Source organism: Engraulis encrasicolus, chromosome 16 (assembly GCF_034702125.1).
Source record: "Engraulis encrasicolus isolate BLACKSEA-1 chromosome 16, IST_EnEncr_1.0, whole genome shotgun sequence".
Lineage (NCBI taxonomy): Eukaryota > Metazoa > Chordata > Actinopteri > Clupeiformes > Engraulidae > Engraulis > Engraulis encrasicolus.
This window is the reverse complement of record NC_085872.1, coordinates 32479623-32495875: the sequence shown is the minus strand read 5'-3', so window position 1 is coordinate 32495875 and position 16253 is coordinate 32479623. Positions and strand designations below refer to the sequence as shown.

Genomic DNA, 16253 nt, shown 5'->3' with positions numbered 1-16253 from the left:
CCCCATATGCCTGAAGTGCAAATCTGTCCTCCCTGATTGGTACATGCTCTGGTAAGGCGGGGCAGGTCTTGGCCGAAAGTGGAGAAGGTGATGTAGGTGATATAGGGCAGTGGCTCTTCACCTGGGGTGCGGGCACCATAGATCTGTATAAGAGACTTTTCTATACAGGTCTATGGTGGGCACCACCTGGGCATGCGCCACAGATTCCAGACGGTGCACAGAATTTTGTTTGTGTTGAGGGTGTGACCAAAATTCTGCTTGTGAACATTATAACTATGCCAAATCAAAACCAAGTTAAACACGTTTTGGTCCCCATGTAAAGTAATTAGGTATTGATTTATGTCTCAAGCAAGAATCATTGCTATCTATTACTTAATTAATTTTGCAGTGCGTATACTCGTGTTTGGGTTGGGGGAGCGTGGCAGGTAAGGGGGTGCTTTAAGAAAAAAAGGTTAAGAACCACTGACAAAGACAATACTGAGGGTCGTCGGGAAAAGGTTTGGGTGAAATAGTGGTGTTCCGTGCAGTGCCATGTTCTGTGTGTGCAACTGGTGTAAAGACAAGGGGTAGTGGATGAAAGTGTTAGATGGAGGGGTGGGCTTATTAACTCCTTAACATTCAGTGATGACTAATGCAATTATTGTGTAACACACACACACACACACACACACACACACACACACACACACACACACACACACACACACACACACACACACACACACACACACACACACACACACACGCACACGCACACGCGCACACGCACACGCACACACACACACACAGGATGGTGAGGATGCCATTGTATGACAGTGGGGATTACTTAGTGCTGTACTGGATGTAGTGTGTGTGTGTGTGTGTGTGTGTGTGTGTGTGTGTGTGTGTGTGTGTGTGTGTGTGTGTGTGTGTGTGTGTGTGTGTGTGTGTGTGTGTGTGTGTGTGTGTGTGTGTGTGTGTGTGTGTGTGTGTGTGTGTGTGTGTGTGTGTGTGCTTGCATGGGTTTATGTGTGTTGCCACATCAGATTGAAGTAGGCTACCACATCCTCCAGGTGTCCTGAGGCTGAGTTTTGTTTTGCATTCCACTGATGCATGCATTCACACGCGTGAACACATGCACACGCACACACACGCACACGCACGCGCGCACACACACGCACACGCAAATGCTCACAGAGGCAGCGTCTGCTTAACCAACAAGCACTGGGGCTTTTCCTGAGCAGTTGCTTTGATTTTCACACTAATTTGTCTGAGTGGCTGGCTAATTGAACAAGGCTGTGTGTGTGTGTTTGTGCATGGTGTGTGTGTGCACGCGTTTGTGCATGCGTGTGTGCAAGTGTGCGTGCGTGCGTGCGTGCGTGCGTGCGTGCGTGCGTGCGTGCCAGGGATGGAAATAAGCACCCGTCCACCTGCCATGACGGGTGAATTTGACCTTTGGCGGGTGAAATATGTCAACCCACCTGTCACCTTGACAAGTGAAATTTTACTACAGGCGCCCGGGTTAATGTTGAATTATACGCTGCATCCAACATCAATGGTTTAAGCAAATTGGTAATGAACAGAGTTATTGGCATCACATTCCTTATGTTTACATGAGACATTTAAATCTGATTTAACCCACTTTAAATCTGATCAAAACTTAATTCTGCTCTAAAAACATCATGTAAACACTCACCGAACCGGAATTAAGTTTATTCAGATTTAAACTGAAGTCTGATTAAAGTGGGTGGTATATTATTTATTTATGATTAAACACGTTCCTCTGTCATGTAACCCTTTATTCAGAATTAATAATAATTCCACGCATGCTCGTTGGCCACACGATGGCGCCAAAGACCCCATGCTCTTTGCTTCTGTGAGAAAAAATTACGGGCTTCCTGTTGATTTCGTACATAAAAGTTTTGTCCCTAAGCGACAATAAATGTTGTGGCTTCCATATTTTGATGTTAAAATGCACCACGAACTGATGTAGCACAACAAACTTATCCCACATTACCCTTTGACCATTCGTTTTCCTATGCTAACCGGGTAAGCTAACTTTAGCATTTCAAGTGATCCAGGGCCACAGGGGGAAATGTTAAGATGTCAGTCCGCCTGAGGCACATATATTTTCGGGCTGAAGATCTCCTGCATCCCGGTGGCATTAGAGCTTGGCGACCATGCCCCCGTGCCTTATTTGGCTCGCTCAGCATGTGTCCTCAGTCCAATCGCAATGCTTTCTCGTCCCCAGACATTTACTCAGATTTAAGTGAAAGTGCCATGTATACGTCTCGCAAAACAACTTTAAATCCGATCTATTTAAATCTGATTTATTAAGTCGGATTTAGAGACATCATGTAACCATAGCCAATAACTGAATTTAAGACCTCTGAAACAAAAGTATTGATCAGAAAATTATCTTACCTGGCATTACAATGTTTGAACGGTTGAATATGAACTGGTAAAAATCGTGACTGGTAAAAATTGTGAGTGACTGGTACATTTTAGAATCTACCTGCTACAGTGACTGGTGGCGAATGTTTGTAAGTTCCACCCCTGGTCCGTGTATTCATGCGTGTGTGCATTCGTGTGAGTGAGTGTATGTGTGTGTGTGTGTGTGTGTGTGTGTGTGTGTGTGTGTGTGTGTGTGTGTGTGTGTGTGTGTGTGTGTGAGTAATACAAAATACAAAATAAATTTTAGGGTGAATCCAAATACCAGAAATGAAACGGACCACTTGGCGAAAACAATTCTGGTTCAAAGCCCTGCTAATAAGCTGGAGCTCCTTAGAGCAGACTGTGTTTGGATAGAGTGAGAGTAGCATGGAGAGGAGAAGAGGTAGAGTATGTATCTTTCTGCTGTCCTCTCTCTCCCCCTCTCACCATTTCTGGCTCTCCTTCATGGACCAGGTGAGCAGATGTCTGCCCATCTCCTGTGGGATGGAGACAAATGAACTGCCTCTCTCTCCTTCTCTCCATGTCTGCGCGTCTGTCTGCCTCCTGCTATATCCCAGTTTTTGGTGTCAGGTTCTTGCGCCACCTTTCTCTCCAAAATGAAGTTCCTTTTCAAACGCCATCACATAAAAGCTGTATTTCACATGTTTGTGGGAAGATGACCATAGAGAGACAAACATTCTACAAATGCATGAAGATGTGTGTTGGTTTTTTATTTTATTTTTTTGGAGGTTTTCAACTTCATTTAGTAGACAGGACCTTGAAGAGTGGGACAGGAAATGAGTGGGAGAGAGAGACAGGAGGAGAGATCGGGAAATGACCCTGGTTTGGAATCGAGGTTGCCCGTGTAGCAGTCCAGTGCCCAGCCAACTAAGCCACGGCTGGGCCCATGTGTGTTGTTCTTCATGTACTTTTGTCAGAGATTCTTTAAGTATATAGAGATATGCCAACATAATAGGTTTCTATGGGCACCTAACGTGACCAGGTTCCGGTCTGCCTAAAGGGGCGTGTCATAATGCTCCTAGCATTGAATAGAACAGTCCTTAGGTCTGCCTAGGTCTGCCTAAAGGGGGATTTCCCCCCCAATAATAGAACCCGGAAACAATGGGCCAATGGAACCTCTCTCTCTCTCTACTCTCTCTGCTTTTGTTGTTCTTCATCTCACCATCCATTACATCCGTCATGCCAGGTTCCCTCATATATCCTTCTCATATCTTGTCTCACCTGTATCACAGCGCGCTGTCGTTGCCTCCCTGTTCTGCAGGCCAACAAACTGCGCACAAAAACCCTGAAGAACACGCTGAATCCTGTGTGGAATGAGACGCTGGTATACCACGGCATCACGGCAGCAGACATGACCACTAAGACTCTCAGGTGAGATCAATGTTTCCCACAGATAACCCCATGGGCGTTTTTAGACAGGGGCCAGGGTGGGCCTGGGCCCCTGTAGGGTTGGTCCAGGCCCCCCCTAGGGCCCCTGCGCCAGGCCAGCCAATAATACAAAAAAAAAAATTCTAAAAGGTTTGCAACGTGCATTGACGGATGCCAAGGACAACACACACAGGAAGGGACTAGGAGGGTCAGTTGTCCCAGGCACAGGCACAGAGGGGGTACAGAATTGAGTCCTAGTGACATTACACATGTTGGGTAGGGGGGGCTTCGTCAATACTTTGCCCCCAGGCTCGGATGAGGTACGGCCACTGCCCCTACACACACTCCACCCGATTCGCGAGATGTTCCACCTGCTGCAAGCAGCGGCCTGCAGACTTGTGAGCTAGAACTTCTTCATTTTTGGAGCCATCATCGCTGGACTTAAATGAAGTTGGATAACATGCTGAAGTGAGGAAACAATTAATTTCCTTAAGTTTCTGTAGGTGAGGAATAAGCCGGTTTTAAACGGAATGGTGGCATGCATTCGGTTTGGGCACTTAGGCTATTGTATGTGGCTGAGTTAAAAGGCAATTCTATGTGGTGCTATTTTATTAATTATTAACAGTTCTCAGATTCATAACGGTAATTGCCATCCCAACTGTGTGTGCTGCAGCACTGCTATTAAGGCTGCTTATGAGTTTTGTCATAGGCTAACGTAGCCTAGCTTACAAATGAAATGGATAGACAACATTGCTACATTGCTGTTTGAAATTATTTGGGAGCAAAATAGGAGCGAAATGCATCGCCATATGACACAAACCACCGGACAAAATACCTTCTACGTTGAATTTGGCCTTTAATTCAAAGGAAATATTCACACAATGTCAGTAAATCCGTTTGTTTTCCGTGTCTTCAGTCTGTTTCGTTTCTGTTCCCACTGTTCTGTCGCTACTAGTCAAGCGCAAGCAACAGGACGCCGGACCTAGGAACCAGTGTTGCCAGGTGTAGAACGTGAAATAAGCAACTAGTGTTGCCAGGTGTAAGAGAAATAAGCTGTTTTGGGCTGGCTTAGAAAAAAAAGGCCAAAATAGCTGCCAGAGAAATTAGCAGCTGCTTATAATCATTTAACCCTTCTTCCTTGAAAGATCTACTACTGGGACTGAATGCCCCGTGGTGGAGATTTTAGGCTATTTTATGCAATGCTGCATTTTCTCTTATTTGAGACTTTGTTGGATAGGGAAATATAAACTGTTAATTATAAAAAATATTATTGAAATGAAAAAGTGATCAAATAGAAATGGAGATTAATTTAAATTCATGATTTTATCTCATTTTTAAATTTAATTTCAGTCTTTTCGTTAGAAAGGTTTGGGGGGAAATCGCCACTTATACAGTATATATATATATATATATATAAAAAAATGTGCAGATCCACTGTGATACACTTTTTGTTTTCAAAACCGCCCATCCCTAGTTTGTATGTTCTTGCCATTATATTTTTTCCATAATAATAATAATTGGTATAGCACATTTCAAACAAGGCATGCAGCTCATTGTGATTTAACAGTTAGATTAAATATGAAATTGGTAAGTTGGTTAACCCATTGATGCCAAATACTGTGCCAAATACTATCATTGACTGTAGTGCCAGGAGCTGCATGATGTAGCTTTAGGCTCATGAAATTCAACATTTTTGTAAATGAAGAAAGTTTGTATGTTAGAGCTGAATGAATGGGTGATAATGCAAAATGAAGCAGCTTTTAATTCAATTAATTACATGCTTAGTATGTGCTTCAGATGCTGAAGCATGTGTTTTTGCAGGTTTTTTAGGCAATACTGGGTTTAGAAAAAGGCAGATATTTTGGCAAAAGTATGGTCGAAGAATATAAGGTACATGGGCCCCCCTCAAAACATGTGGGCCCCTGTCAGGCCCCTGTGGTAATTTTGGGCTAAAAACGCCACTTATCATAACCCACAGAGCAGGGATATTCAAATGGCGGCCCTGGGGCCAGATGCGGTCCTTGGACGGCAAGGCCAGAGAGAGTAGAGAGAGAGAGGTTCCATTGGTCCATTGTTTCCGGATTCTATTATTGCAAGGGGGAGGGGGGGGGGATTCCCCTTTAGGCAGACCTAGGCAGACCTAAGGACTGTTCTATTCAATGCTAGGAGCATTATGACACGCCCCTTTAGGCAGACCGGAACCTGGTCATGTTAGGTGCCCATAGCAAACTATTACATTGGCATATCTCCATATACTTAAAGAATCTCTGGCAAGGCTCTGGCCAGCCACAAAGCCCCTTGAAATACGAGAGATAAAAGTATGGGTTCCGTATCGAGCTGACACAGGGCATGGGGACGTAAAAATGCAGGAAATTACATCTAAGTAATGCAAAACTTTCTGGGGGAGGACCCTCAGACCCCCCACCTCAATGAAGTGTCGCGTATGTTTTTCATTGACAGTCAGCAACCATAATACATGCGTAAAATTCGGCCCCTTTACTGGGAGGAATTTAATTGAATAGCCCTGCCATAGAGAGTATCCATTAATGTACTCTCCATGATGTTAACCTTGTTTTATAGGGAAGCTGATTTGAATCTGCCGGCCACTGGAAATCCCAGGGGTGTCTTTTTTATGTAACTGAAAAGATACTCAAGTAGTTTTCACGAATGGAAGATGAATGTGCATGACTAAAACTGAAATTTGTCCTTTTCAGGTCTGTTATATACTCCTTAATCTGTAGGAATAGACAGTATTGATGAATAGGCAATATCCATTATCCACTGTGTGTGTGTGTGGAAGGAAAGACAGATGTATGTATTTGTACCTTTAGCAGGAAAATCTTCAAATCATAACGCTTAAATAGTGAAATGCACACTGACTGATTCAATATAACATACAAATGCCGCGAGACCAAGGGGAGCTGGAGAGACAGGTGGCATGAGGGGCAGTGAGTGAGATGTATGTGTGGAAGAGCTTGTTGTTGTGTGTTGCCTGTTCTTCCCTCAGGCTTATGTTCTACCTGGCTGCTGCCTGAACAGAACGTGTGCGCATAGACGCACGCACTCACACACACACACACACACACACACACACACACACACACACACACACACACACACACACGCACGCACGCACACACACACACACACACACACATGTCCACGCACACACACATGTACGCATGCACGCACGCACACTCGCATGCGCACATGCACACACACACACACACACACACACACACACACACACACACACACACACACACACATATATATACAAGTGAATTTACACACCTACAGTATATCTCTCTCAGCCAACCTGCTCTCAGGCATCATGTCAACCACAGGTGCCGAGCAGGACCTCACTGAGTGGGCCAGTAACCTCTGGCGCTATGTGCAGCCCTTGCCTGCCTGCATGTGTAATCCCGAGCCAGGGACAGAACAGAACAAGCAGCAGGGCTGGACTGGGGGAGAAATAGGGCCTGGGCACTTCTTAAAGACCCCCCCCCTTGGGTGGCATGGATCATGTATAGAACGTAGTCATGCATGGCATACATACACCAACACATTGCCTACACAGTACATAGCCAGTACACACATGCACACACACGACCACACACACACACACACACACACACACACACACACACACACACACACACACACACACACACACACACACACACACACACACACACACACACACACACACACACACACACACACACACACACACACACACACACTTTTTCTGAACAGTCGCTTTGATTTTTTACATCAAAGGCACACGAAATCACAGCACACATGCTTGCTCACAGTCCAACACATATAACAATTGAGAGTGACATTTGTGGACAAACATGTAAGGCTCTTCCTGTGAGGCCCAGAAATATTTCTGTGTGTATCCACACAACGACTAGAGATACAGTACCTCATATGGAGAGCAGCAGCCGTGGGCAGCCATCAACGCCCTGTCATTGATGATGTGTCTGAACTTGAGCATGACTATGCATCTTTGTGCATCCCCATTGTTTTTAAACCTCTCTCATCGCCTGCTTTCCATTAACTATCTCTCTCTCTCTCTCTCTCTCTCTCTCTCTCTCTCTCTCTCTCTCTCTCTCTCTCTCTCTCTCTCTCTCTCCCTCTCTCTCCCCCCTTTTTTCTTTCCTCTCAGCCTCTTTCCCTCTCTCCATCTCTAGTCCCACATGCATATCACAGCTTGGTCGTAATAAACCAGCACAGAGGTGAGGTCTAGGCTGTAGGTACCACGCTGGCACTGTGGTTAACTCCTGAGCCAGATGATCACACACAGCAAGATAAACTAACACTGACAGTCACAAGAGTCACAGCGCAGAAACCAACTCAGCATGACAGAACCCAGAGCATATGGAGAATGACCAGGGATGATCTCACAAAATGGAAAAAGAGCCCCATGTAAGAAAACATACAGTATATATATACACCATCTAAAGCAAATTTGTTTATCTTGGTCTCTTCAGATCACACAACATGGTTCCAGTGATCCATATCCTTGGTCTGTTCATCTCTCTTGAGACCAAGATAAACAAATTTGCTTTCGATGGTGTCAAGCATGTGTGGTGGTAAACAAGTGAGTTTTACAAAAAAGGTGTATCCTCTCATAAGCCAAGCATGGTAGTGGGACTGACATGGTTTGGGGATGCATGAATGCTGTCAACATTGGCAATCTGAAATACACCTAAAAGAAACATACATGTCAACATGCACTGTGACTACTGAAGCAGATCATGATATTCTCCATAGGATTGCATTCAAATCTCACACCAATCTATTTAAGCCAGATGCAGACTCAAAATGTAAAAGTTCAATGCAAAGAAAGGTTGAAACGCACACTGATGACCTCCCTTGTCATCCCTTTTCATTTCGTTTCATTTCGAGACGATTCGAGCCAACATAGCCCCTTCCCTACCGGATTTTAATCTGGGGTGTACTCACTTTTGTGAGTACATGTTCAAACATTAATGGCTGTATTTTGTTTTTTTCTGAGTGAACAAGAAATTTAAGCAGTTAAATATGTTGTTAAAAGGTCACTAATCATTGTGTCAAAGTTACATTTCTGTAATGCTTTCCTATGAAAATATATACTCAAAAATCTGCAAAACTGTGAGGGGTGTATTCACTTTCGTGATATACTGTATTTAACACGTTTCACATTGTTTATCATGTTTAACATATTCCTGTAAAACTATTCCGTAATTAACCCGCTGTGGGTAATTAACCCTCTGATACGTACTGTAGGCCTATGCCTTTCACCCATCACAGAATTTTTTGAGAAACACACATTAAAATGTGGTGTGATGGGGTATGGAATTACTCTTAAATTCAAGCTGGTGTCTCACTTCAGTGTTATGGTTACGGCTGCTTCCTGGTGTATCTGCTAATTTCCTGATGGGCATTTCACTGTGGTGTGTGTACTACGTATATGGGATTAAATCCAATTTTCCCATTACAACCTGATTGTGTCGTGTGTCTGTGGTGTTCCAAACATTTTTAATTTGAAGTTGAGAAATTGGGATTTGGCTACCTTTGTGTCACCATAATAAATCTGCAATAATAGTAATTTAGTGTACAGATCCTGGACATATAAATAGAATATCATGAAAAAGTTGATTTATTTTAATTCCATCAATAATGTAAAACGTTCATTGACTGTAGATGCATTGCCCACATTTTGAACTATTCCAATCATTAATTTGTTTATTTATACATATTTTGGCCTTCCAGCTCCAAAAAAAACCCCCATAAATTGAGTAATTCACATTATTATAATATTGTAATAAAATCACAATTTTCTTCAGAAAAAAAGAAATTCAAATCACATCAAATCAGTTGAAATTTGGTACTTTCTACATAACATGTCAATGTTCAATACTTGGTTTAGGTGGTATGGACATTCTAACTCACCAGAAATGAAACCCCATTGAAAATTAATGGGGGTTTTATTTCTGGTGAGTTAGAATGTCCATACCTCATAGCACCAAAACGTGGCATGGAAAAGGGTATATTGAAGAGTGAAGTGTGGGTCGCCAGATCAAACAAACAAAAACAGCTGACAGCAAAGCATCAACAATATCTGGGCCTCCATAACTCCCATGCAATGCCTCTGCCATTGACTGCAATGCTAAACGCATCATGGCAGTGATAAAGACAAAGACAGTCCTAACCAAGTATTGAACATTGACATGTTATGTAGGAAGTACCAAATTTCAACTGATTTGATGTGACCTGAATTTCTTTCTTTTTTTCTGAAGAAAATGGTGATTTTATTACAATATTCTAATGATGTGAATTCCTCAATTCATGTTTTTTATGGAGCTGAAGGCCAAAATATGTAAAATGAATAAATAATGAAATAAAACAAATAAATGAATGATTGGAATAGTTCAAAATGTGGGCAATGCATCTACAATCCATGAAAGTTAAACATTATTGATGGAATTATGGAAATAAATAAACTTTTTCATGACATTCTAATTATATGACCATCTGTATACATGTGTCTTGATATTGTGTGCTGCATGTGTAATGTGCAAACATTGCCACCATCATTATGCTATTACGGTATGCAACTGTACATGAGTATGTTACCTATTTGTATTGCAAGTCTCTTGATGCCCATGCCAGCTGTTCAAATTTTCAAAATGTTAATGTATGTACCAAATATCCTATAAGATTCAAATCTGGTTGCAAAACAGCCTAAAGGCAGTGTTAGAGAAATAGGGTGGTTATGACAACATGCAATCCCTTAGGTAATCTACAGAATAACGAAGACACATCAGTTAATTAGAAGCCCAAGGTCAGTAGTCATTGATCCCAGACATACCCTTGTTTCCTTATTTAGCTTAGCAAACGGTACAGCAGGCAGAGAGCCCAATTGTGTTTAGAGCAGTGTTTCTCAACCTTTTTTTAGGCGAGGCACCCTTTCAATTCATGAAGAATTTCAAGGCACCCCAAACCAACAAGCTGTAACATGGCATCGCATCCGATACCACACAAGCTTAGAAAAGTAACACTTTTGGAGACGTCACACGTCCTAGTTGCAGCTGACTGGGCCTATATTTACTTTATTGTGCATAACTGGCAGATGAAAGATTCCACTGACTAGCATTAACTTATCAATTTAGACAAATATGTATTATAATTATAGTACATCATTTATTCATCAGCCACGTTTCCACGGCACCCCTGAGGGGGGCCTGCGGCACCCCAGGGTGCCCCGGCACCCCTGTTGAGAAACACTGTGTTTAGAGGATTGAGGTGAACTAGAGAGGGTTGCAACCCCATAGCCCATCATACTGTATGTAAGGCATTTTGCCTATTGCTGATGTGTTGAATCGTTTTGCTTTTCCTGGCTATTTTGGTGTTATTGCCTGTCAAAGTTTGTGCGGCTGTCGTGTGTGTGCTTGCGTGTGTGTGTGTGTGTGTGTGTGTGTGTGTGTGTGTGTGTGTGTGTGTGTGTGTGTGTGTGTGTGTGTGTGTGTGTGTGTGTGTGTGTGTGAGAGAGAGAGAGAGAGTGAGAGAGAGAGAGAGAGAGAGAGAGAGAGAGAGAGAGAGAGAGAGAGAGAGAGATATAGATCGTTTCGTTTCCTGGCACCTGTCAGGTGGTGACTAACTGTGCTGGAGGAGCAGGGCTATGAGAGCAGTGTCACAGTGTCAACCGCCCACTCCACTCAGCCAGATCTTATAGCTTGCTCACTCCAACTCACTGGCACACTGGTTTGTTTTCCATTTCCTTTCACTTATTCATGGACTTTCAGCATCTTACCTCCTCCTCATGTCTTCTTCTCACTTGGCCCCCTCCTTCCTCCGATGTGTCGATTCTCACATATCCACCCCCTGATGTTCCCAGCCGTCATATGCATGCAGGGACGCTGACAGCTTTGGCTGGGCCTGGGACAAAGTCATCTGAATGGGCCCCAAATCCGATGCAAACAATTAATTGAGTACCCATTTCTGGCCCCCCATGTGTCCCTGGGCCCGCGACAAGTGACCCCTTTGCCCCCCCCTCCCCCCCTGTCAGCTTCCCTGCATGCGTGTATCTCATGTTTACTGCTATCCTCCCAGCCCTGTGTGAAGACATGTCTTCACCACACGCTGCGATTTTCTTCTATATGAACTATTGTACTGACCCTATTCTGTCAGCTTCACATTCTTTCTCATCGTTAACATTATTATGTTTGCTAAATCAAATGGAATAGGCTGCTGGTTATTCAAATGAATGCTAATTTACGAATGTTGAAAATCACACCTCTTCTCTCCACGGGCTCTTTTCTCATCTGTCCTGCAGGCTCTGCGTGTGTGACATGGATCGCCTGGGCCGTAATGAGTTTATTGGTGAGGTGCGGGTCGCTCTGAAGAAACTGAGGGAAGGAGAGAGCAAAAAGTACTACATGGGCCTGGAGAGGATTGCACAGGTGTGTGTATCGTGTGTGTGTGTCGTGTGTGTGTCGTGTGTGTGTGTCGTGTGTGTGTGTGTGTGTGTGCGTGTGCGTGTGTGTGTGTGTACTGTACCTCTCTGTGAAAGTGACTTCTGACTGTACAAGTATCTTCTCTTGGTGTGTCTTTCTAGAACAAAGAGAGCAACAACCAAACCGGTGAGCAGGGAGGACCTGTAGCTGAGGAGGAGGTAGGCTATGTTTTCTGTTAGATGTTTTTACTCACTGTTTTCCTTAAAGTTAGAGTGTGTGAGATTTTTAGTTGTTTATTTCCAGAATTCATGTTGCCCATTCACTAATGTTACCTTTTTCATGAATACTTACCACCACCATCAAATTCTAAGTATTCATTATGACTGGAAAAATTGCATTTTTCATACATGAAAAGGGGGATCTTCTCCATGGTCCGCCATTTTGAATTTCCAAAAATAGCCATGTTTAGCTTCAAAAATGACTCTACTTGGACCATACTAGAAAATATTTTTTTATTACTTAGTAAACTTTCATGTAAAGATCAAATTTGGCAATAGGCAGCCCAGTTTCAATGAGCAGCATAGTTGCAGTACCTTGTTTGACCATTTCCTGCACAGTGTCTCTTTAAAGGTAGAGTGTGTCATTTTGTAGTAGCCTAGTTTATTTACAGAACTTATGCTGCCCATTCACAATTTTCATGTAGGGTATATTTAGCACCACCATGAATTTCTACGTAGCCTACTCAACTTGGAAATGTACACTGTTCTTCCATGAATAGGTAGATCCTCTCCATGTCGGCCATTTTGAATTTCCAGTAACAGATATAGGCCCTATATGTACTTTAGATATACACTATATAGTAGCCTACCTTTATGAAAATTAATGACTACAATTCATACTCTATAGCTTTAACAGAGTTAAACAACATAATATGGTGCTGATATGGGGAAAAGGTATCTACTGTAAATGCCAATGTTTATTTTTGAAAGAATACCAGATCAACTTACTTTAATGCCGAAGGGCTTACTTGGGTGTTGCCAGCGCCTGTGGCTGTATATGAATAGGTAGATCCTCTCCATGTCGGCCATTTTGAATTTCCAGTAACAGATATAGGCCCTATATGTACTTTAGATATACACTATATAGTAGCCTACCTTTATGAAAATTAATGACTACAATTCATACTCTATAGCTTTAACAGAGTTAAACAACATAATATGGTGCTGATATGGGGAAAAGGTATCTACTGTAAATGCCAATGTTTATTTTTGAAAGAATACCAGATCAACTTACTTTAATGCCGAAGGGCTTACTTGGGTGTTGCCAGCGCCTGTGGCTGTAAAATACCTTGAACATGGCCTTTTCCAGATTCCCCATCTCTACATAAATGCATAATGCGTAAAAAAATGTGTTGCTAGTATTTTCTGTTTTTCACTACCATGAATCAGTGAGAGCGTTAAAGGGAAGATATGAGGAAGTCATTTAACAGCACAGCTCATGAAACATTGATGCTGAATCGTCATTAGGCTCTGTGTGTGCAGACAGATGTCTTCACTTCTGGCTCCAGTGAATTACATTTCAGAGTGTTGTTACGCTCATAAGCAAATGAAGGAGCCATTTTCTGAATGATTAATGATTGTGAGTTAAGACGGTCATCCATCTCTCTGTACTGTATGTAGGCCTACATCTTTTCTGCTTGGTTTTTACATGGGCCAGATGTCCAGATCATGGAGCTGCTTGTCCAATGTGTGCATACTCACTGACTCATAGAGAAAAGCACATGTGCGCTCGCTTGCGCACGCACGCACGCACGCACGCACGCACGCACGCACACACACAGGCAGGCTCGCATGCACGCACACAGACACAGAGACACACACAGACACAGACACAGACACAGACACACACACACACACACACACACACACACACACACACACACACACACACACACACACACACACACACACACACACACACACACACACACACACACACACACACACACACACACACACACACACACACACACACACACACACACACACACACAGCACCTTTGTTGCTCCTGACACTAAAAGAACAGTGGGTGGGTGGGGGGTCTCTGTACTGACAAAATGACAAGTCTGTGGACACTACAGATGGAAAGAGGCAGAGACATGTGCAGACTAAGCAGAATATCAATAGTGCTCGACCATACAAATATGGCAGGAGACTCTTGTGGCAGTGCGCTGGCATATTTCAAACCTGTCAACAGTACCAAGTCCTTTTTCGATGCTCTTTAGCCTGTGTGATTGCGCCACATTGCATCTCCAAGGTGAAAATACAGAGGGGAAATGCTATATAAGAGTTAAATCCTTCTTCTCATTCTGCTTATTTTAGTTGACAATGACATTACTTGCTAATACATTTGAACAAGTATTTTCATGTATATGCAATAACTTTGTAAGATTCTTGCCATGTAGGTCCCACCCTGGCAGATGTTATAATTTATTGTGAAAAGAGAATACTAAACATTTCAATTTGAGAGGACAAAAAAAGAGATGTGAACATCTTCAAAAGAGATGCAAGATTTAAACGCTGCTACAGATCTGTGGTTGGTGCTGATTGGCATGTGAACAAGGAAACTTTTTACATCCTTCCAAAATTACTTGCTGTAGGCCTTTTGATGTGCAGCCAAGATTTGCATGTCAAAGGAAATGACATCATGTACGCAATCAGGATACGTCAGACTTTCAAAAGATCCATTTCCCCAAAGCAGTTCTGGGACAGTATGCTAATCAGAACCAATTCAAACCAAATACCGGGTGTGTTTAACACCTCTTCAAAAACATGAATTGGTTTAATTCATCTGAATGGGTACTCTTGGCTACATAGTCATGGGAATGTACTGTATGTTGGAGCTTTGAATGAAGGTCTAGAAAAAGACGGGCCTACATGAGTAAAATTAATTGAACAGGCTGATGATCAGAATATCAGAGTAGTTCTTTGGTGTAAAATAACGATTTGCTACTTTTCCGCATGTCTTTGAAATGTTTAGAACAATGTGCATTAAATGGTGTTCTCTCCCAAAGCCCAATGTTCTCCTGTGCCTTTCCCCCAGCGTGGTCGCATCCTGGTGTCTCTGTGCTACACCGCAGAGAAAAGCACCCTCTCCGTGGGCATCATACGATGTGCTCACCTGGCGGCCATGGACTCCAATGGATACTCTGACCCATTTGTTAAAATGTGAGTGCCGAATGTCCTTCTTTTTCTTTTGCTTTCTGCTTGTTTGTGTTTGTCTGAAATTCATCTGAAGTTCACTTCACTGATGTATGGTTGTTAATGGATGTGCAAGTGTTTGTTCTGTACAATACACAGAACACATTGTGAGAGAAATGAAATCACTGTAAGACATGCCACCACCACATAGCCTACTCTCATTGTTATCACCAGTGGTGTAGTCTACGTAGAAAGCGGGTATACGAGGTATATCCACTTCTAAATTTCAGGGATTTCAGTGTACCCACTTAAAATTGATATTGATCCATTGTTTTGAATAGCACAAATTTATACAGTATACCCACTTCAAAAAAATCTCAAATATACAGTATACCCACCATAAAAAAGTAGAATACACCACTGATTAACACCCCAAAATATGTAATGTGAAATTATTTGTATTTAATTAGACTACACCACTGGTTATCACAAAGGTCTTGCCCCCCTTCTCAACCCTTTTTCTCAGGGTGCGAACCAGAGTAGAATTATCAAGACATGAAGCCCTGGACACAAAATGAAAAGGGAGGGGTGCAGAATGAAATGTGGTGGGAAAATGAAATGGAGAATGAGATGGAGAAAACGGTTGTGAAATGAAAGAGAAATGACTGACAAAAAAGTGATAGTGAGTGTGTCGCAGTGGGTGAAGTAGTGAGTATGTCACACTGTGATGGACAAATGGGACAAAGAAGTGAACCACACAGAGCACAAATGACTGTTTTGTGTAATTCAAGCAGGGTGCTGCTC

General features: G+C 42.7%; 1 protein-coding gene across 1 annotated transcript in view; it reads left to right on the top strand.

Moving 5' to 3' along the window:
• doc2d (double C2-like domains, delta) overlaps positions 1 to 16253 on the top strand; it is a 40164-nt gene that overhangs the window by 9606 nt on the left and 14305 nt on the right. Inside the window, exons 4-7 of the mRNA XM_063220408.1 lie at positions 3695 to 3804; positions 12128 to 12254; positions 12410 to 12466; positions 15352 to 15476. Of these exons, the coding sequence (XP_063076478.1) occupies positions 3695 to 3804; positions 12128 to 12254; positions 12410 to 12466; positions 15352 to 15476 (419 nt within the window). The remainder of the gene's footprint in view (positions 1 to 3694; positions 3805 to 12127; positions 12255 to 12409; positions 12467 to 15351; positions 15477 to 16253) is intronic.